Source organism: Meriones unguiculatus, chromosome 12, assembly GCF_030254825.1.
Source record: "Meriones unguiculatus strain TT.TT164.6M chromosome 12, Bangor_MerUng_6.1, whole genome shotgun sequence".
In the NCBI taxonomy this organism is placed as follows: domain Eukaryota; kingdom Metazoa; phylum Chordata; class Mammalia; order Rodentia; family Muridae; genus Meriones; species Meriones unguiculatus.
The window spans coordinates 81,515,064-81,536,632 of NC_083360.1; the positions used below are offsets into that span (position 1 = coordinate 81,515,064).

The 21,569-nt window shown below is 42.0% G+C and overlaps 2 protein-coding genes across 20 annotated transcripts in view; one reads left to right on the plus strand and one right to left on the minus strand.

Annotated features, from left to right (window-relative positions):
* The window catches only part of Dnai4 (dynein axonemal intermediate chain 4), a 60,502-nt gene extending 40,658 nt beyond the window's left edge, over window positions 1-19,844 (minus strand). For all 3 annotated transcript variants that reach the window (XM_060366022.1, XM_060366023.1, XM_060366024.1), the window contains exons 1-5: window positions 19,611-19,844; window positions 14,940-15,108; window positions 7,742-7,926; window positions 5,916-6,028; window positions 1,322-1,478 (exon numbers count right to left, since the gene is read on the minus strand). In XM_060366022.1, the coding sequence (XP_060222005.1) occupies window positions 1,322-1,478; window positions 5,916-6,028; window positions 7,742-7,926; window positions 14,940-15,108; window positions 19,611-19,657 (671 nt within the window). In that variant the 5' untranslated portion in view covers window positions 19,658-19,844. The remainder of the gene's footprint in view (window positions 1-1,321; window positions 1,479-5,915; window positions 6,029-7,741; window positions 7,927-14,939; window positions 15,109-19,610) is intronic.
* The window catches only part of Mier1 (MIER1 transcriptional regulator), a 50,691-nt gene continuing 48,963 nt past the window's right edge, over window positions 19,842-21,569 (plus strand). For 5 of the 17 annotated variants that reach the window (XM_060366034.1, XM_060366039.1, XM_060366041.1 and 2 more), the window contains exons 1-2: window positions 20,303-20,442; window positions 21,024-21,124. Coding sequence is in view for 9 of the 17 variants with exons in the window: in XM_060366029.1 (XP_060222012.1) it covers window positions 19,957-20,017; window positions 21,024-21,124 (162 nt within the window). In the remaining 8 variants the exon portion in view is untranslated. Of the gene's footprint in view, window positions 20,018-20,207; window positions 20,568-21,023; window positions 21,125-21,569 lie in introns of those variants that run through there. The other 12 variants (XM_060366029.1, XM_060366030.1, XM_060366035.1 and 9 more) reach the window with 7 other exon arrangements.

Below are 21,569 nucleotides of genomic sequence, written 5' to 3' on the forward strand. Positions count from 1 at the left end.
GGCTAGTCCTAAGTATTTTAAAATTCACATCTTAGTTTTGTTAATCTAGAAAATATTTTCTAACCTCCCAGTGTGTATGTGAATGTCTTAGTTGGAACTTATTAATTTTTCATTTCAGTATAGTCAAAGAATTTAGTGAAATTCTACTTTGAAATATTAATTTAAAATTATTGTACCTCCCTTTCATTATGAAGTAATCTTTCCCTGAAAATTCTGTCTTCTGAAGGTTCTGTATTTTTTTCCCTATATTTTCCTCTACTTAAAAAAAACAAAATCTTCTTTTGGGGTGTAGAAATTACTCTGTGTGTAAAAGTATTTGCTGTTCTTCCAGAGGGCCCCAAGTTTGGCTTCCAGCATCCATATTAGGAAGCTAAGAACCACATGTAACTCCAGCCCCAGGAAACGTTGTTTGCTTTTTGACAACTGCATAAAGTTCTTATCCAAATGTGTCAGTCTGAGCTTCTTAATGTTAATGTTTTAACTGTCTTATTTGCTGAAACACTTCACAACTATTTTATATTTTGTATCCAATTATGTCATATCTCTAACATCCTCAGAGCCTGAATTTAGGATACGTTGTTTGTCTCTTAATTGACCCGGTATATTTTATCAAATTCAATCTGAGGGGATCTTTCTTAAGACATTTATTTATTATTATTGGATGTGTGTCAGTTACTTAAACATATGTGTGGTGTGTGCACATCCACGTGGGGGTGCCTGTACGTGGAGGCCAGAGGAGAATGTCGGGAGTTCTTTTCTAACTCTTTTAATCCTTGAAATAAGGCCTCACTGAACCTTGAGAGGGTTGGGCAGCCACACACGCCAGTAAACCTCCTGTCTCCCCCCGCCCCAACCACACAGGTTTCTTATGTGGGCACTTGGCATTCTAACTCAGGTTCCTGTGTTTTGGATATGTGCATATATTGTTTTTCTATTAAACCACAGGAAGGAACATATCCTCTACCTCAAACATTTATTCTTTTTGGTGAGGCCATTTCGCAACACACCTCAGCTACGGTCACACTTCTGTGACAGGACACTCACACTTGGTCTTGCCCACTCTGACTTTGTACCTGCTCACCAACTGCCCTTGCTTCTTCAGAGGTTCACGTGATTACACAGGCTGTGCCCACAATAAGGGCTTTTCCAATAGAAAAAAATGTCCTGTGAGATACACATTGTCCACGTAAGACCACAGGGTATGTATGTAATATCAAAGGCACATTTCTAGAAATTTCCAAGGGCTCTTCAAAAAAACAAGAGCCCTTAATTCAGCATCCAAGTTACACAGAAGTGACACAGACAACTGAGCCATACATACACTATTTTCTCAGCATCTTCAGATTCTACTGAGAACATGACTGTTGGCAGGTCAAAAATTCTCAGTGTTCCCGTCTCGGTGAGAATGATTTCTATATTCTTCTCCAGATCTTCCTTTGTTATAGCTAGTTCAGGTGTGGTCCTCAAAACTCGTACATCTAAAATACATGCCACCACAAGGTCATCCTGGAGCTGCCGATGTGCACACTCCCTAGTCACTAAGACATAATGACGACTCACACACAGTTAGTGTCTATTTGTCCTCTGTGAGAGAAACTGGAGTAGTCCACTGCAGTCTGCTCTACTGCTACCAGTATCAGTCCCAGCCTTGTCTCACACCTCTGGTCACAGCCCCGAGGGCAGTCCTGTTGCTATGATCCTGTCATGTTGCTAGGGATTGTCAGGTAGCTGCTGGTGCTGCTGAGGAATATGGGACATACGCATTTTAAAAGGCATGTGGCCCTCTGAGGCCTCAGCAACCTCACTGGTTATTTTATTTTGATTTATAATCCACCTCTATCAACTTCACCAGGAGATAGAGGACTCTTCAGCAGATCTAGTTGAATATAAAATGCCCTCAATTTTTACACAAATAAATAATAATGTCGAAAAAGATTGGTCAACATTTTTAGAATATTGTGAGAGGTCCAGTACCCTGGGAGAATTTTGCTGAGGTTAGGATTTCGGGATTGAGGGAGTTTGGAATGGGTTACAGGTAAGAAACCACCATGAGGTGGCTTGTAGGTCAGGGTGCAATAGGTTTGGGGTTTTGAAGTAGGACCTCACTATGTAGCCCTGACTGGACTCAAGCTTGCAACCCTCCTGTCTCCACCTGCAGTTCTCTGGCATTGCAGGCATGCATTTATCTAGGTTTCAGTGTGTTTTTCTTTTAAAAAGGGAAGTTAGTAGAGTTGCATAAGACTGTCATGGGTAAAGAATGAGCTGCTTTAGAACAGCAAAGCAAGAATATGACACTTCCCAGAGACAAAGATTCGGTGTCCTCTTAATGCTCAGGACACCGAAAACAATGTCCTAAAAATCGAAAACAAGACAACAACAAAAGTACAAGTGCCTTTTAAGAAACACAACCAACATCTGGAATGGTAACAGAGAGTAATACACATACTCATCTGTGTACATGAAATGGTAATGAATGTATTTTTAAGAAACTATGGAAATGTTTGTAATACAATTCTAAATGAAGAACAGCCCAGAACAAGGTCCTCATTGTAGCTATAATGACATAAATAAAGGTGAGGATAAAGGAAGTGTTTAATTACTAGTCCTTCTTAATGACTGAGTCCTAAAAAAAAAAAAAATAAATAAATACTGTTTGTGCAATAAATTTTAAAATAAAGACACTACTTTAAAGACGTAAATCTGGCTAAGATGGGATAAGAAAAAAGAAGTAAATGAATTATCCACATGAATGGTTTTGAGGTACTTCTAGTTCAAATTTCCTGCTGCAGTGGTGAAGAAAATAAGCATCAGGAGTGTGCTGTCTAAAGCTCTGTAAGAACATGGGTAATTTTGAGACTGAAACAAACAAAAACAAACAAACAAACAAACAAACAGGCTCTTGTTACTCTGAGCACTCTTTTAGACCGTCAGAGGTTGGTTAAGGACTCGGTTATATATAAAGTAGCATTGTAGCACAGCCATTGTTCTAAAAATAGCGTTATATAAGATGCTGCACACACATAGAATCTAATGGGATGCCACTTCTGGATCAGAGTTGGGAAAATAAGTCTTGATGGCAGAGGAACACTACCTAGACAAAGCCACAGAGCAGCAATCAGCTCGGGTTTATCACTGAATGTTCCTAGAATCTGATACATATTAAGTAATTACTTCCAGTAGCCCTGTGTGCCCATGGAATCTATTTCACCTGTTACGATCACTAGCTCTACACTGGAGCCCACACCTGGATCTCTACCTAGAAACCTATCAATGCAATGTCTGCTTCCAGTGGTAGAGGAAGCACGTCATTCCCCACCCCCCTAGTGTTCTTCAAGAGGCCTCCAGCTGGATTCAGCCATCACAACTCCCTCTTGGGTCTTCACACAGGAAGCCCCTGGAGAGGAACAGGAAAGGCTTTGTGGTGGTCAACAACATCTAATGAATGGGAGGGTCAAGAGTCAATCAACTTTGGGGCTCCAACAGCACTTTAACTCATAATATGGCATTTTGGTTCTAATATATCTGTTTTGTTTTTTTTTTTTTTCAATTAATTCGGAAATGGGTAGGGAAAGTATGAATTATCTGGTCACACTAAGAGACTTCAGTAAAGAACAATCAGTGAAGCCTTCCTTAAGCTGCTGTTTGGTACAACGGGTCCCTTGCAATTACAATCAGACCGAGTTACCAAAGATTGCTTCTCTCTCCTCACAAATGCATTATGCGCCAACCACAGGCACTTTGAGTTCATGCAAAAGTACCTGTTACTCGTTATTCTCCGTGCCGAGCAAATGTCAACCGGCACCTAACAAGCTGCTCCATCATACAAATAAAACTCCAAGCATTTCCAAGCATCAGCTTCTGTTTGGTTCTGAAAAGTGTATGCACCCAGAAGGCTTGTGGAAGATTTTAAGGTAGGATACAATAGATTATTCGCTTTAGAATGGCTCAAGGTGTGGAAAATTTGTCAGAATGTTAGCACTTGTAAGCACCCTGAACTAAGCGGTCCCTGCTGTAAACGTTCCTCTGCAGGAGGCGTGCCGACTGCAGCTCATGAATGGACAGTGACACTTTGCACCTAATGCCATCGCTTATCCCAGTCTGCTTTATGTTTAACGTTACTTAGAAACACGGAATTCATTCCCACAATATCGGCCAAAAGCCCACATCTGATCATCCTGTTCCTAGACGGTGGCAGTCTCCTGTTTTAGAAGACAGAGCTCGTGGGACTCACGTTGCCGGAGGAAGTGGAGGAATAAAGTCCCATCTCACGGCACCATTAAGGCTCTTCACATGACTTATCAGGGACATTATCACCACTCAGCGGAGACTGGTTTCTGTTTTGTACACTGCAGTCTGGAGAAAGGCTCAATGCAAACCTACAGTTAAAAGATGCTGAGCCTGATGGCCAACTGTCAGGCAGAGTGAATGGAATCTTATGTAAGAAGTGGGAAATAGCAAGAGCTGGAGAGGACAGGAACTCCACAAGGAGAGCAACAGAACAAGAAAATTTGAACACAGGGGTCTTCCCAGAGACTCATACTCCAACCAAGGACTATTCATGGAGATAACCTAGAACCCCTGCACAGATGTAGCCCATGGCAGTTCAGTGTCCAAGTGGGTTACATAGTAATGGGGAGAGGGACTGCCTCTGACATAAACTGATTGGCCTACTCTTTGATCACCTCCCCTTGAGGGGGGAGCAGCCTTACCAGGCCACAGAAGAAGACAATGCAGCCATTCCTGATGTGATCTGATAGACAAAGATCAGAAGGAAGGAGAGGAGGACCTCCCCTATCAGTGGACTTGGGGAGGGGCATGCATGCAGAAAGGGGAGGAAGGGTAGAATTGGGAGGGGAGGAGGGAGGGGCTTATGGGGGGGATACAAAATGAATAAAGTGTAATTAATAATAATAATAATAATAAAGCATAGGAAACCTACACCTTGAGGGACAAGTACCTACGTTAAGTATTTAGAATTCTTCTCTACAGGAGTCTACTCTGCCCTTTATCACATACCTAAGTCTGGGTTCATGGATGCTGTTAATGAGCTTTAACCCAGCACTATACCTTTTTGTTGTTGAAGTTGTCGACCTTTGGTTAATGGGAACACAAATGGCTGCTGTGTCCCAAGGCCCACAAGTCAGTTATTTCTCTAAAAGGTCCTAGTTCCTTTTATTGCATGAGAAACTAAGAATGAAGCTTTCAGTTAGTTTACAAACAGACCCTTATTTATTTAGAGAGCATGATTTTTTCTTTGGCAACTGTAGTTAGGAAAAAAAAAAAGGATGACAGGCTGGAGAGATGCTCAGAGGTTAAGAATACTTGCAGACAAACCAAGGTTCTGTTCCTGGTACCGGCGTGAAGACTAATGATAATCTGTACCTCTGTACATCAGGTTCCAGACAACCTGATGTTCTTTCCTGGCCTCTGCAGGCACTGCACACACATGCTGCACAGGAAGAACACCCACATACATAAAATAGGTCATAAAAAGAAGGATAATGATTTCTAAGTGTTAATTTGTATCCCCATATCCAGGTCAAGTGGGAGCTTCTCTTTAGGTAATGGGGGAGGGGGAGAGAGAGAAGAAGGGAGGGAGGGAGGGAGGGAGGGAAGAAAGAGGGAGAGAGAAGGAAAGAGACAGGGACAGAAGGGGAGGTGTTTTTAAAAAAAACTGAACACTCAGGGCCTTCCATGTAGGCAAATGTTTCACCACTGAGATACATTCTCAGCTCCTTCTTTTTATCAACTCTCAAGCACAATTAATAAATTAATCTTAGAATAGTATACAAACTGTAACAAAATAATCTAGGTTTTGCAATCCTGACAATTTCATTTCGGACAGTCTAGAGTTAAACCATTGAAAATGTAGTAAAACTATAAGATTAAAATAAAAAAAAAAAGGATTTTATTACCTGTAAAACTAGCCAATCTGTCCCTTTTGTAAGATGGTTCTTCAAGGTCCTCTGCCATTGATTCAGTTGTTGATGCACTTGACTTAGACACTGAACTGCTCCCTAGGACTGACCTTTAAAAGTTATTAATATTCCTCATTTGTTCAATGTCCTTATGAGAAACTATAAAGTTTCTTAATAATTTAACATAGCACGTCTCTGACATGAACTCAGTGGTTGGCTCCTCAACCACTCCCCCTGAGGGGGGAGCAGCCTCGCCAGACCACAGAGGAGGACATTGCAGCCAGTCCTGATGAGACCTGATAAGCTGGGGTCAGATGGAAGGGGAGGAGGACCTCTCCTATCACTGGACTTGGAGAGTGGCGTGGGAGGAGATGAGGGAGGAAGCGTGGGATTGGGAGGGAATGAGGGAGGGGGCTACAGCTGGGATACAAAGTGAATAAAATGTAATTAATGTAAAAAATAAAAATTTAATTGAAAAAATAATTTAACATAATGAAACTGTTAAATTATGTTAACAGGTGAAAAAACCAAATATGCTACGATCATGTAAGCAACATAAATAAAAAATAACTTTTAAATCTTCAGTTGATTTTTTAATGTTATTTAAAAATATCATATCCACGCCCAGAAGCCATCAATGTATTCCCAATGCATATCTGGACAAATATCTAAAATATAGCTCCCCTTCAGACTCCTTTTTCATTATCACTTCTAATTATTTTGTTGTTGGCTGTTTCAGTGCCTTGGTCTTAGGAGCTTTCTTCAGATCTCAGCCAAGAATACTCTTCCCTTTGTTTCTCATCTGTTTTCTGCCCATTTTTCCACAACTCATCTCCCAAAGTTCAAGTTTACAAAAGTCCCCTGGAAAGCTAACTTAAGACATAGTGACACTGACTGCAGCCTCCTCCAAACCGAAACCTTTCTTCAATGAGGGCAAAGGCCATGAGACTCAGGAGGTAAATACAAGGTGATGCCTGGGAACATGGTAACTTGGAAGAGTCTCAAAGGCCCCTCCCCAGCTTAACAGGAGTAAACAAGCTCTGGACTTTGGAGCTACTAACTGTTTGTACGGGGAACTTCAGGGGTGTGGCTTGTGGTCACCGTGTGTGGCTCATGGTCCCGTACCGGGGTCTGCTTTTCTGTGGTACAGATGCTTTTACAAGTCATTCCTGTTTCTGTACGCAACCATTCTTTCACTCCTGTTAGTAACATCATTCCCTTCCTGGGCTGAGTAGCTGTGTACCTTATCTCCCCTGGAAAAGCTTTCACCCAGCATGCATCCTCACACTTGGGAAATAAACACAAGAATTCAAAAGGAAAATTTCAAACAAATGGTCAGCACATCACTCTGTAACATCTTCTCACACTTGTGATTTTGGTTGCTCACCAAGATGTCAATCTGATTGGAGGATCCATTGTTTCTCACCTGGCATTCCCCATATTTCATCTGTGGATGGAATGTGGGCTCTAGAGCACTGTATGACTACACTATATTTTAAACAACAGCAATAAAACCCCCAAAGAAACTAGCGGGGGGGGGGGAGATTACTAATTGGAATTTGCAACCAAATGTGATATTAGTCCATTCTTTTGGTTCCTTGGGAAAATCTTCAGTAAAATCTACACACTTGCAACACTGTTACGGAATTTGTGGGAACTATTCAGTCAAGCTCTGAACATAAATATAAGTGAAATGCAAGTCTAGGACACCAGGACTGATAGCAATGCCAGAAAACTGGGAACATACACTTTCTGGGTGTATGCGATGAGAAATGGAAGGACAACACAAATAAAATCGAAAGAACTACGGCCATATACTTCACCTTGTGAACTGCCCAAACATACTGGGGTTTACTGTATTCTGATACAGGCTATAGGAAGAAATAAAATCCGATCCAAATGATCCATCTTCTGACGTCAGAAGTTTACTTGGCTTTGGGGCTCCAAGATGAGGATCTGGGTGGTAGAGAGGCCTGGGGGTAACATCAACTCCTCTTGCATCTAACACCTGGAGAAAATGGTCATTTAAAGTGAATAACTACATAGGGTGAGATTTCTAATTCCTAGAAAGCAAAAATACGTACAGCAGAAAAATACTAAGTATCATGTTCTTAGGACAAAATAAACATAAAAACTTGAATAACTCCAAATTTTACACTTGAATTTTAGCTAGGTTTCTGTAGCCGGGTATGGTGGTTTAACATGGATGTTTAACATTAAAAATTTGTTAACTCTCGTACCTGTATATAAGTACAAAATACAGAGGAGATATGATCTAAAAATGTTAGCTCATTTTTGTCACTGTTTGAACATCATACAGTATATGTACAGAAAGGAACTTAGATGGAATAGCCAATCACTTGATATGGCCTCTTGATACAACCAAAGAGAGAAGATGCACGTAGAAACTGCAGCCATGACAGCAAACTTTTAAATTAATTATTGTTTTGTTTTTGTTTGGTTATTGTTTTTCAAGAAAGCTTCTTTATGTAGCTCTGGCTGTCTGGAACTTGTTCTATAGACTAGACTGGCCTTGAACTCAAGGATCAACTGTTTCTGCCTCCTTAGTGCTAGGATTAAAGGCAAAGTGCCGCCATGCCTGGCTTAAAAAAAAAAAAAAAACCCTTTAAAAATTTATTTATTAATTAATTTATTCACTTTGTATCCCAACTGTAGCCCTCTCCCTCATCCCCTCCCACTCTCCCTCCCTCTTCTCCACCTATGCCCCTCCCCCAGTCAACTGATAGGGGAGGTCCTCCTCCCCTTCCATCTGATTCTAGTCTATCAGGTCTCAATCAGGACTGTCTGCATTGTCTTCCTCTGTGGCTTGGTAAGGTTGCACCCCCTTCAGGGGGAGGTGCTCAAAGAGCAGGCCACTAAGTTCATGTCAGAAGTCTCTGTTTCCACCACTTGGACACTGAGCTGCAATGGGATACACCTGTGCAGGGGTTCTAGATTATCTCCACGTACAGTCCTTGGTTGGAGTCTCAGAAAAGATCCCTGTGCCCAGATTTTTCTTTTCTCACCTTGTGGAGCTCCTGTCCCCTCCAGGTCTTTCTATCTCCCCCTTCTTTCATAAGATTCCCTGCACTCTGCCCAAAGCTTATCTATGGGTCTCAAGAAGGACGACTCTGGGTAAGATGATCAATCCTCATTCAGAAAGGCAAACTGGATGGACATTGGAAGAGGGAAAAAACAGGGAACAGGACAGGAGCCTACCACAGAGGGCCTCTGAAAGACTCTACCCTGCAGGGTATCAAAGCAGAGGCTGAGACTCATAGTCAAAAACTTTTTTTATAGTAAAGTTTTAAAAAGTAATACTACATTCTAATGATAAAACACACAGAAGTCAGAAAGATAGAATACTTTATTCATATTATTAATATTTTGGCCCATATAGTATTATAAGCATAAGTTTAAAATATTTTCAACACAGTAACAATTGGAGCTTACTAAAAGCCAGAGGGACCCAAGAACCTCAGCTTAGTACAGCTGTGCCAGCAATTCACTCCACTTGTACTGTGGTAATCGGAATGAGAATGGCCCCCATAGGCCTGTTTAAATGCATGGTCCCCAGCTGCTGGAACTGCTGGGAAGGATCAGGAGGTGTGTTCTTGTTGGAGCAGGTGTGTCACTGGATGTAGGCATTGAGGTTTCAAAAGACTCTTATGATTCTTAGTGCTTGCTCTCTGCCTCCTGGTTGTGGATCAAGAGGGAAATTATGAAATTTGCAGACAAATGGTGGGAACTAAAAAAGATCATCCTAAGTGAGCTATCCCAAAAGCAGAAAGACACACATGGTATATATTCACTTATAAGTGAATATTAGACATATAGTATAGGATAATCATACTAAAATCTGTACACCTAAAGAAGCTAAGCAAGAAGGAGGACCCTGGGTAAGATGCCCACTCTTCATTCAGAAAGGCAAACAGGATAGACATCTGAAGAAGGTGAAAACAAGGAACACGACAGGAGCTACCACAGAGGGTCTCTGAAAAACTCTACCCTGCAGGGCATTAAAGCAGATGCTAAGACTCATAGCAAACTTTGGGCATAGTGCAGGAAATCTTATTAAAGAAGGGGGAGATAGAAAGACCTGGAAGGGTCTGGAGCTCCACAAGGAGAGCAACAGAACCAAAAAATCTGAGCCTAGGGGTCTTTTCTGAGACTGATGCTCCAACCAAGGACTACGAATGGAGAAAACCTAGAACCCCTGCACAGATGTAGCCCATGGCAGCTCAGTCTCCAAACGGGCTCACTAGTAAGGGGAAAAGGAGCTGTCTCTGACATGAACTCAGTGGCTGACTCTTTGATCACCTTCCCTGAGCGGGGAGCAGCCTGACCAGGCCACAGAGGAAGACAATGCAGCCAGTCCTGATGAAACCTGATAGGCTAGAGTCAGATGGAAGGGGAGAAGGTCCTCCACTATCAGTGGACTGGGGAAGGGGCACGGTAGGAGATGAGGGAGGGAGGCAGAGCAGGATGGGAGGGGACGAGGGTGGAGCTACCGCTGGGATACAAAGTAAATAAATTGTAATAAATAAAAAATTATATATACATAATATGTGAGCTCTAAGCTGTTCCTTCACTCTGCCACCATCAACTCCAACTCTCTGAAGCCATAAGCTTAAATAAAAGTTGGGTTTTTTTTGTTGTTTGTTTTTTGTTGTTGTTAAGTTGCCTTGGTCATGGTGTTTTATCAAAGCAAGGGGAAAGTGATTAATCCTAGTACAAGAGCAGTGGGTGACTTCATTACCCGACTCTCACCAACAGATGGGTATTCTCTACCCCCAAATAAACAAAAATGTACTATTCTTTGAAATGATGAATAAGATTGTCAAATCCTTAGCTAAAGTAACCAAAAGAAAGAGAGGAAGAAAACCCAAATAAAAATAGAGATGAAAAAGGGAACAATTATAACAGATAGCAATGAAATTCAAAACATCATCATGTTTTATCTTAAAATATACTGTACTGAATTGGACAATCTGAAAGAAATGGATGAATTTGTAGCTGCATACAGCTTACCAACATTAAACAAGAGGCAAGCAACAAACTAAACAGAACAATGAACACTAGTGAGATTGGAACAGTAATTAAAATTTCCCAACTTAAAAAAGAAATCTGTGCAGTTCCACACACCCACCTCCATTTCTTAGCCTGGGTTGTTTTCCTGATAATTAGTTTGTGATTCTTTGCATAAGCTGGATACTAACCCTCTGTTGGATGTATATTTGACAGATTTCTCCCCTTTCTATAGCTGCCTCTTCACTTGCTTGACAATTTCCTTTCATGGGAGTCCATTTGTTTGGCCTCATTTCTTGAGTGGTTGTAACTCTATCCAGAATGTCCTAACCTCTGCCCGTATCTTCATCATTATCATCATCATCAATTAATTAAATTTATATCTCGGTCATATGCCCCCTCTTTCCTCCCAATCCCATCTTCCCTCCCACATCCCTTCTCCCCTATTTTTCAGAATGGAGGAGTCCCCCTACCCAGACACCCCAGCTCATCTATTCACATGAGGACTGAGTTTGTCTTCCTCCCCTGTGACCTTGCAGGGAAGTCCTATCAGAGAGAAGTGATCAGAAAATAGGCAACATAGTCTGTGTCAGAGATAACTCCCACTCCCCTAATTAGTGGGCCAGCTGACATGAAGCCTGAGATGCCCATCGGACTTATCTTCTTAGGGTTGTGCATTGTAGTATGTCCATCCTGTACTATATGACTAAAATCTGCTTATAAGTGAGTATGTACCATGTGTCTTTCTGCTTCTGGAATACCTCACTCAGAATGATCTTTTCTAGCTCCATCCATCTTTCTGTAAATTTCATCATGTCCCTGTTTTTAATGGCTGAGTAGTATTTCACTGTGTATCAGTTTCTGTATCCATTCCTTGGTTGAGGGACACCCAGGTTGTTTCCAGTTTCTGGCTATTACGAATAAAGCGGCTACAAACATGATTGAGCAAATGTTCTTGACTTGAGGTAAACACCCTCCCTCGGTAAAAGGTAAACTTTTTTTTTTTCCCTCTGTTGTTTCAGAGTTTCAGGTCTTATGTTGAGCTCAATCAATCTGGAGTTGAGTTTTTTGTTTTTTTTTCCCCCCAGGATTTTGTTTCATTCTTCTTCACATAGCTATCCAGTTTCCTCAGTCCTTTTCTCCAATGCTATTTTTGCCATCTTTGTCAAATTAGGTGGCTACCATTACATTGGCTTCAAAGTTAGTGGCCACCTTGTATTTGGGTCCTCTATTTCACTCCAGTGACCTATTTGTTTGCTTTGTGCTGGACCATGCTATTTATAATGCTATGGCTCTGCAGGATACATTGAAATTGGAGGTGTTCATACTCTTCAGCAATATTATCTTTGCTCAGGATTGCTCTGGCTGTCTGGGGCCTCTGATGCTTCTTCCATATCCAGTTTAAGGCTGTTCTTCCTATGTCAGTGAAGAACAGCATGGGGATTTTTATGGGGATTGGGTTAAATGCTTTTGAAAAGATAGGGCATTTTCACAATACTGAGTCTCCCCATCCATGAGCAGACTTTCATGTACTCATGTCTTCATTTTTTTCCTTCAGTGTTTTAAATCTTTCATTATAGAGGTCTTGTATATCCTTGGGTAGCTTGATCCCAAGGCACTCTTGGGAAGCTATTGTGAAGGATGTTATTTCCAATTCTTCAGTTTGCTTGTTACTGGTATAGCAGAAAGCTAATGATTTTTGTGTGTAAGTATGCATCCTGTCACTTTGCGGAAATTGTCAATAAAAAACCAAAATATAATTTAAATAGATATTCTAAGTCTTCTACTAATATTTTTTTTCTGTTTTATTTCCTTCAATTACAAAATTTGACATATAAAAATGTGATTAAATAAAACAAAGCACAGTCTTACAACCACCGATAAGGGATACAGTAAAACACTGGTATCTGCTACACATTCTGGAGCCACTCGTTGGTCAATATGGATCAAAACCTTATCCCCACAGTGATAATCACTCACTACTTCACATTCACAATCCTTTTCTTTTTTCTGTTCACAGCTTTGTTAAGTATCTTTAATAGAGTTTGCTTTTTAAATTTTCATAGAACACACACACACACAAGTATACATGACACAACCTAGTAAATTCTCTAACCAAATAGAGGTGTTGTACTCAACAGATTTAGAATGAGAAGTTTTCCTACTTTCTTTCAGGAAAGCTGCTATCTTCCATTAAAAGTAGTAATTACTCTGACATACCACTTTAGACGAAAGTTTCACTTGGCCGAAGCCGTATGAAATGCAGTCTCTGATACTGGTTTCTTTCGTTCACTGTTACACATGTTAAGATTCATTTGTATTACTGACTACAGCTATAGTTCTTCATTTTACTGTTATATAGTACTTCATGGTGTGAAGACTGGAACGTTTCATTTATCTATCTATGCATGGACATTTGTTTATTTTCCAGCTTGTCTTTGGTTTTTTGTTGTTGTTTTGATTTTTTTGTTTTGTTTTGTTTTTGGAGATAAGTTTTCCTGCCTTGTCTGTCCTAGAACTCATTATATAAACCAGGCTGGCCTTGAAGTCACAGAGACCTCCTGCCTCTGTCTCCTAAGTGCTGGGATTAAAGGCTTTTTGTCACCAGCACTGGGCTGCCTTGGCTGTCATATGGTGCTGAGGGCAGAGGACATAGCTGGAGGTGGGTACAGGTACTCCCTATCATGTTGGAGCCCAGGATCCACATGGTGAAACAGGAGAACTTTTCTCTGACCTTCCTGTGTGCATCCTGGCTCCTAAGTACGACACGCATGCAATAAATAAAAGCCATCAAATGGTGCTGCTATATTGTTGCACATGATATGCTAATTTATGAGTTTTGTTGAAATTTCTAGGTGGGAGATTATATGTACGCTCACCTTTAAGATGCTTCTGTAGTTCTCACATGGTTCCAGCAACAGAGATGAAAGGAATGATTTCTCCAGGTTTCTGTCAACACTTGTTTTTCCCATGAAGGCTAAAGAAACTTCCTTTATTTTTAAAATGGTATAGTCAGATGTTGCTTCAGAGCTGAAACTCTTTGTGCAACAATGTTTTCTATTTTCCCAAGTGTTTTTTTCTATGTAAAGTTGTCATTTGTTTACCATGGTTAGAAAGTAATACACTCAACCATTATAAATCACTTTATTTATCAGCTTTACTTTTAACAGATATAATGAATTGTTTCCAGGTTTTGGGCACAGTGAAAACTCCTTCAGTAAACGTTTAAGTAGAAGTATCTTCAGGTACAATCTCAAGTATCTATAGATGTGGACCAGTTGAGCCATAGCACCTCAAACACTTATGAAAGCTTTCAGTCTTTGCAGCCATGTGGCAGGTTTATTTGTTTTGTTTTGTTTTGTAAGAGGGGAACTGATTCCTGCAAGTTGTTCTCTGGCCATCACAGGTCACCCTGGCACATGTCGAAACGCAAGGACAATTTTATTAGAATTTGAGAGAAGAACTACAGTTTAGTCAAGCTGTAACTCTCAACAGCTATGAAGAGGTGGAAGGTTAGGATGTTAATTAAAAATAAACTCGGGGGCTAGATAGATGGCTCCGTGGGATTACGAACATGTAGTGCTCCTGGACCAGAGTTCAGTTCCCACGGCCCACATCTGGTGGCCACAACTGCCTGGAACTCTAGCTCCTGAGAATGTGACACCCTCTTCAGGAGGTACTTGCACTCATGTGCATACACCTCCAAACACATACACACATACTTAAAAAAAAACAAGGTCAGAATTCTAAAGAATGTTACCTGAGGGTCAGAAGGATGGCTCAGTGGGTAAGGGTGCTTGCTGCCAAGCCTGACAATCTGAGTTTGATCTTAAAAAACAAACAAACAAACAAACAAACAAAAAAACCCACAAGGTGGAAGAGAAACAGCTGTCCCAAGTTGTCCTCAGATACTTTACCTGTACCAGGGTGTACATATGCACATGAAGAGTAGATAAGTAAACATAACAAAATGTTTTGGAAGAGAGACATTACCTGTACTGTCTTAGCGCCAGTAACATTCAGTTTTTCTGTTGACTTTGTCTCGGTTAAAGAAATCATAGTTTTTGACAATCTGCTTTGATTCGTGCCAGTGGGTCCTTTCCCTCCGCTTGCTCTTGATGCTACAAAGCTAATGGACCTCTTTGGCTGTAAGATGGCATTCCTATACAAAGAAAATAAAATACGGAAGACCAAGGATTGAAAAGAAAATTCAAATTATAGCAAAAGTAGACTTTCATTTAGAAGTGTGAATAACCTAAACAAAGAACATGCAACAATAGCTACTTGAGAGTTTATTCTGTGTGAGCACATTTCTAGAGAGTTTACATGTACCATCACTTTTCCTTTCGAAGCAACCCTTAGAGGTTGGAACTAACACCATTTTATATAAAGAGACACAGGGGACATTGAGATGGTTCTGTGGCTAGAGGTGATTGTGGCACAAGCCTTGTGACATGAATCCAATCCCCAGAGCTCACGTAAAAAAGCCAATTAGGAGACAGAAGTATCCTCCAGAATCTTTCCAGCTACCCTATAGTAACGCTGAGGCAAAACAGTAAGAGACCCTACGGAGAGAACCAATAGGAGAGAACCATTCCCCAAAGCTGTCCTCTGACCTCCATGTGCATGCCCACCCTCATAGATGTACAAATACACTCATACGCAATAAAACAATAAAAGGTTATTTTAAAATTATGTAAAGATACCAAGAATTAAAAGAAAGCATGAGATTTGATTCTAGCAGGAAAATTCATAACAAATTCATAACAAATTCTCTACTGACTCCTCTGGATCTCAGTTTTCTTGCTCATAAAATAGAGATAATAGTTATTCATGGATAATTATGAGGATTACACAAATTTAATTTATATATCATGACCAGGAAGTATCTGCCACATGATAAATACATTATCAGTGTATACTGTAGTTAAATGGGCAAAGTTAAACACAAGTAATAAAGCCTGGGTGAAAGTGCCCTATTTCTTTAACAAATGACATAATTTTAAATTATGTCATTTGTTAAATACATAAAATATTAAAGTTAAATACAATGAAATATTTGTTAAATACAATAAAATATTAAAGTTCGGGAAAGACTATGTAATTCTACTACTGGATTTAGTTCACAAATTCCCATGGCAGGCCCAGCCTTTATCACTTCACCACTCTAGTTCTTTGTATTGAAAAGTTTTATGATGTTCTATTAGATTTTAAAAAGCAAATGCACTTCCAAAAGAAGCAATTTTAGCATTTTTAAAGCAAAACAGGACAATGAACAAATATTCAAATTTTTATTTTTTGAGTCTCCTACCCTGGATGCCTTTTTTCCTAAACCAGTAATTCTCCACCTTCCTGCAACACTTTAATACAATACGGTTCCTCATGCTGGGGTGGCCCCCAACCATAAAATTCTTTTCATTGCTAATTCATAACTGTAATTTTGCTACTGTTATGAATTGTAATATAAATATTTGACATTTCTGATGGTCGACTCCTATGACAGAGCTGTTCAGCCCCAAGGAGGCTGCAACGAGCAGGTTGAGCCCTGCTACCCTAACAGGACTTGGCCACCAAACCAGTAATCAAAGTATCAGGCCTATAAAAACTCCTTCGTAATCTATCTTTAAGCTCTTCTCCTGCCTTCCAGACTCATTTGAATTCATCTTTGCCACATTTTTCCTTTCCACAAGAGTTGCCATTCTAGGGGGCTGGATAGATGGCTCAGAGGTTAAGAGCACTTACTGCTTTTGCAGGACAAAGATCCAGTTCCCAGCACCCACACGGCAGTTCGAAACTACCTAAACTCTAGTTCTTAGGGGAGCCACGCCACGGCCTTCTTATGACTTCCACAGGCTCCACATGTACACGCATGCAAGCACACTTACACACACAAGAAATAAATGTTTTTGAAAAGGAGTTACTCTTCCATCTGAAACTAGATTTTATCTATATTCTGGAACCTGGCACTGTTTTTCAATAATTCCTAAGATTCCTCTATCTTATTTCCCCATGAACATAACTGGGGAAGTGAAGGCAGGAGAAACAGGAGTTCAAGGCCATCTACAGGTAGGTGGTGAGTTCAAGACTAGCCTGGGCTGAGACCTTGTCTCAAAAAAATTAAAAAGATTTCTGTCATAAGTTTCCTGTTCTTCAACCCCAAGTAGATCACCGAATCCTTCCATTTTTTTCCTACTAGTTAACCTTTTTAGATTTCTGTCAGTCATCGACTATATCATTACAGTTCATCAACTATATCACTGTGACCACAATTTCACCTTTTATTTCCTCCCTCCTTTGTTGTTAGATGTTTTTCTTGTGGGTAAAGGGGCTTAAGAGTTTCAGGCTTTAGTTGTCAACATGCCTCATCTAGGAAGAGAATATATCCCATATTGGCACAGGCCAGGCACACAGTACTTGACCTGAGAATTTCTTCCCTTCCTTTCCTTTCTTCTAGATATATAAGCAGTCATTGGAATGTAGGTGAGCCTCACTATAAATTCAGACTAAACAGCTTTACCCCAAAGTTACACTGGGGAAGGTGTACACCGCCACTCTCTGCTCCTTGGCACTCAACTTTAGGAAAAGATTCTGCCTTAAGGCTACAAGGCAAACTCCACCTTCCAACTGTGCTTCTGCCTTGCATCTCAAGGAGACAGGGATATAACTTTGTACTCCTCTCCCTTTAGATACACCCAGATTTCGTGTAATTCTTTCATTTGTGATTATAACTGTTGCCATGTGTCATTTTATGTCCCAAGAAAGAAAGAAACAATAAAAATTGCAGCCACTTAAAAATTTTTTATTTTATGCACACTGGATTTTTTTTAGCATGTACAATTAAAATTGACATATGTATTCTTGCAAATGTGTTTTGGTGATAATATCAAAAGGGTTGATAAATACAAACTGCTTTATTATAAATATGGGTACTCTGAACTTCTTAAAACCTATTAATATGGTATTTTTCAGTTTATTAAGTGTTTCATAAAACTTTAAAAATCTATTTGTTTATGTAAAAGTCTTCATTGGAGTCTTATGATAAGTTTCATTAAGCTACATATTTTAATGTTAAGATACACACTTTGATAAACTTCTTTCCAGGTTGTAAAAGATTTGTTAATAGTCATGGACAATGTAAAAAAATCACAGGGCATAAAAGTGAGTACCTAAGTGATATATCTTAAAATCTCTTGATAAAGTTAACTGCTATAAAATTGTCCCCCAAACTATTTTTAATTAAAGTTTTTAAAAGGCTGTTAAATATACCAAATGATGGATGCATTTATCAGTGTTTCCTTCTCATGATTAGAGATATAACCATAAAAGACAGTAACATTCACACACTAGAGTTTTCAAGGATCTTGTTTTGTCCAATTTGAGCTAAAGAAAAAAGAAGTTCACCCCTCTGACACCCGCACCCCCCCCCCAAAAAAAAGCTGAGGACAGAACCCAGCACCTTGCACTTTCCACTGAGCTAAATCCCCAGCCCGGAAGTCCTCTTAAAATCAAGGTGTTGGTGCCTGCTTTAAAGCCTTGTCAATAATTGGGCCACACTCTTGTTTTGAAAAATCAAGTTGTCTTCTTTCTTTACAGTAAGATTCACACTTCTTAAAAGTATGGATTTGAAATTGATAATTGCCTGGTGCTATGGGAGAAATAGTCAAGGGTAGCCACCGAACCTAAGAATGACAATGACTGTCTAAAGAAGGGGGTCTCAACCTTCCTAATGCTGTGACCCTTCAATACAGTTCATGTTGTGATGACCCCCAACCATAAAATTATCTTTGTTCCTAGTTCATAACCGTAATTTTGCTAGCGTTATGAATGGTAATGTAAACGTCTGTGTTTCCCGGTGGTCTTAGGCGATCCTTCTGAAAGTGTTGTTCCACAGTTAAAGGGGTTGCAACTTACAGGTTGAGAACCACTCATCTAAATGAAAGCTTTAAGATCTGGTTTTCAAGTCCATCTTTATGTTCGGCGATGTATGCATTACCCATGTGTGCTTATTTTTGTCCATATCATTTACTTGGAAAATTTTTTTTCTTTTTCTTTCCTTTTTTTTTTTTTTTTTTTTTGGTGAAGCGGAAGGATGGCCAAAAGGAGATTGAGTACTACATTTAAGGGCAAATACAGGGTTCTCTCCACTGAGCGATTAACTGAACGGAGGGCTGAAGAAAAGATGTGGCTGGTCTGAGAAGACCAGCAAAGCGGCTGAAATGTGCGAGCATGAACTGGGCAACATTTTAGTGGACATTCAAGGAACCACTTGCAAGTTCTACTCCACACGAGTCCATACATCCCTGGGCTTTTCTCCTGGCTTAGCAGAATGTAGTAAGCAGTTAAGAGTCTTAAGGCAAGCTGGCAGGAGATGATAGCGAATATTAGAATTAGCTTGGCTGCTCAGAGACCAAGGAGCTCGAGCACAGCGAGAAGGCTTGGAAAGACTACAAGCAAAAGCGCTGGGAATAGGAGGCGAGGGTAGTCCTAAAGAGGCCCGGCTCTTAAGTCCAGCCCTGTAGCGGGGTTTCGATAAAGACCGAACTAGCCAAAGGACCCAAAGCCGCCTGGAGACTGCGCGGGATCCGAAGCGTCGGCAATCCCTTCTCGAACCCAGGCGCTGGCTGCCTCGGGGATCTAGACGAACGGACCTGGCGCGGAACTTACATGGCGAAGTTAGCCTGCTTGCGGGTGCTCGACGGAGAGCCGTACATGGCGGCGACCCGCAGACGAGGGCCCGGCGCCCCTTCCCCGGCGGCCCTGCGGTACCCGAACCCCAACGGCCCGCGCCGGCGGCTCGGGAATGTTTGCCGGGCGTCATGACGACCGCGGAGCCAGGCTCAAGAAGCGGCCGCGCGGTTGGCTGGCCGCTCGAGCTGGAGGAGGAGGGCGGAGGCGGAGGGGAGGGCAGAGGGTTGGTGGAGCCGGAGGAAGCTCGGGCGACGACTCGGAGGAGGCGGGCGGCCCAGGCCCCAGGCCCCTCCCAGGCTGCGAGTCTCCCGGCTGCGGGCGGATGGATGGGGCGTCTCCAGGCGGCGGCGGCAGCAGCGGAGGCGGCGGCAGCGGCGGCGCCCGTAAGTGCAGCCTCCACAAACCATCTTCCCCATCCTTCGGTCGGGAACGAGGGCTCCGGAGGCGCCGGCAGTCCCCTTTCCCCTCCTCCCCTCCCCCACGGCGGAGCGCCGCCCGGAAGACTCCGAACTTCCGGGGCGGGGCTGGCGGAAGGTGTGGGGGGCGGGCTCACGGCTCGTCTGGCGCGCATGCGCAGCTTCCGCCCCGCCCCTGCCCGGTCTTTCGGCCTTGGCGGTGGCGGCGGCGCAAATCCTCGCTGCTTCCGCGACGCATCCGGACTGCGCTGCGGAGTTCGCCGGGCGGGCAAGGCCAGCTTCCGCCCTTTTCGGTCTTCCCTCGCTCCAAGGCAGGGGTGTGGCTTCCTGGCCACTCCCCCGTGGCTCCACCTCTGTGCCCCTGATTTCCCCAGCTGTCCCAGCCAGTCGAGGTTGGCTCCCTGGCAAGAGCATCCCCTGAGGTGGTGGGCTCAACCTGGGTCAACCTTCCATTGTCAGAGGGAGCTAGGGGGGCGAGAGACTCGGAGACAGCATTGCAGAGAATCGGCCGTTCCCGGTGCCTGTCCCCCCGCCTCCCCGCGAGTGGCCTTATTCCTTTAGCTTGTAATGTAGAAGCTCCTGGCCTGTTGCCCATCTCTGGTCCTTGCATGCTGTGTGACCTTGGGCGAGTCAACCCCCCCCCCACGTCCCCGCTCTTTAGTTTTTTTTCTATAAAACCTCCTCAATCTTTGTAATTTTGCAGAAGACCTTAGGCAGTTTTAAGACCAGGCTAGGTTTCTGAGGCCGCTTGACTGAGAAGACCCGGAATTGACTAGACCTTTCTTAAATCATGGGTGAAATAGGGGAAATTAATTATTGGGCTCCTTTTAATCTTTAGCATTGCTTACAAATTGCAGGTCTTTTTGCTGAGAGATTGCCACGGGGCGGTTGACCTGGTTCTCAGGCATCCTTTTGAAAATGTGAGACTGGGTGAGCTTGCGGTAACACTGAGGCTTTCTTTCCTTTAATCTAGATGGTGTGGTGGCTCGATTCTCCCAGTGCCTGGCTGAGTTTCGGACGTGGTTAAGAACCAACTGGTTGAGGTTCAATGCAGACAAGACGGATGTGATGCTGGTAGGCAGGGGGCACACTGGAGACGAAGGGAGGGCTACAGCAAACTCCCTCATGTAATAGAAACATCATGATTTACTGTCTGTCCTCGTGTTGTAGGAGTGCTAGTGGCCAACCCTTTCAAGACTTTGGGTGAGATAAAAATATCAGCAACGTTAAGAATTATAACAAGCTTGCAACATACTGATAAAATGAGGCCACTGGACGAAATTGTATGGACAAATTATGAAAGGAGTCCAAACTGCTCTTTGAGGAGCCTAATTTCTCTGTGTTTTTAGGATGGCATTAGTAAAAGAACTAACGAGAAGATGATTTCTGTTGCACAGTTGTGGAGCGAGCGTCCAAATTAATGTGCTGTGCTTCACAACCTGCAGAAGCCCACTAAAGTCAAAATAAATTCAACGTCTCAGATGTCACCGAAAAAAAAAATTTCGATTGTATTATGTCT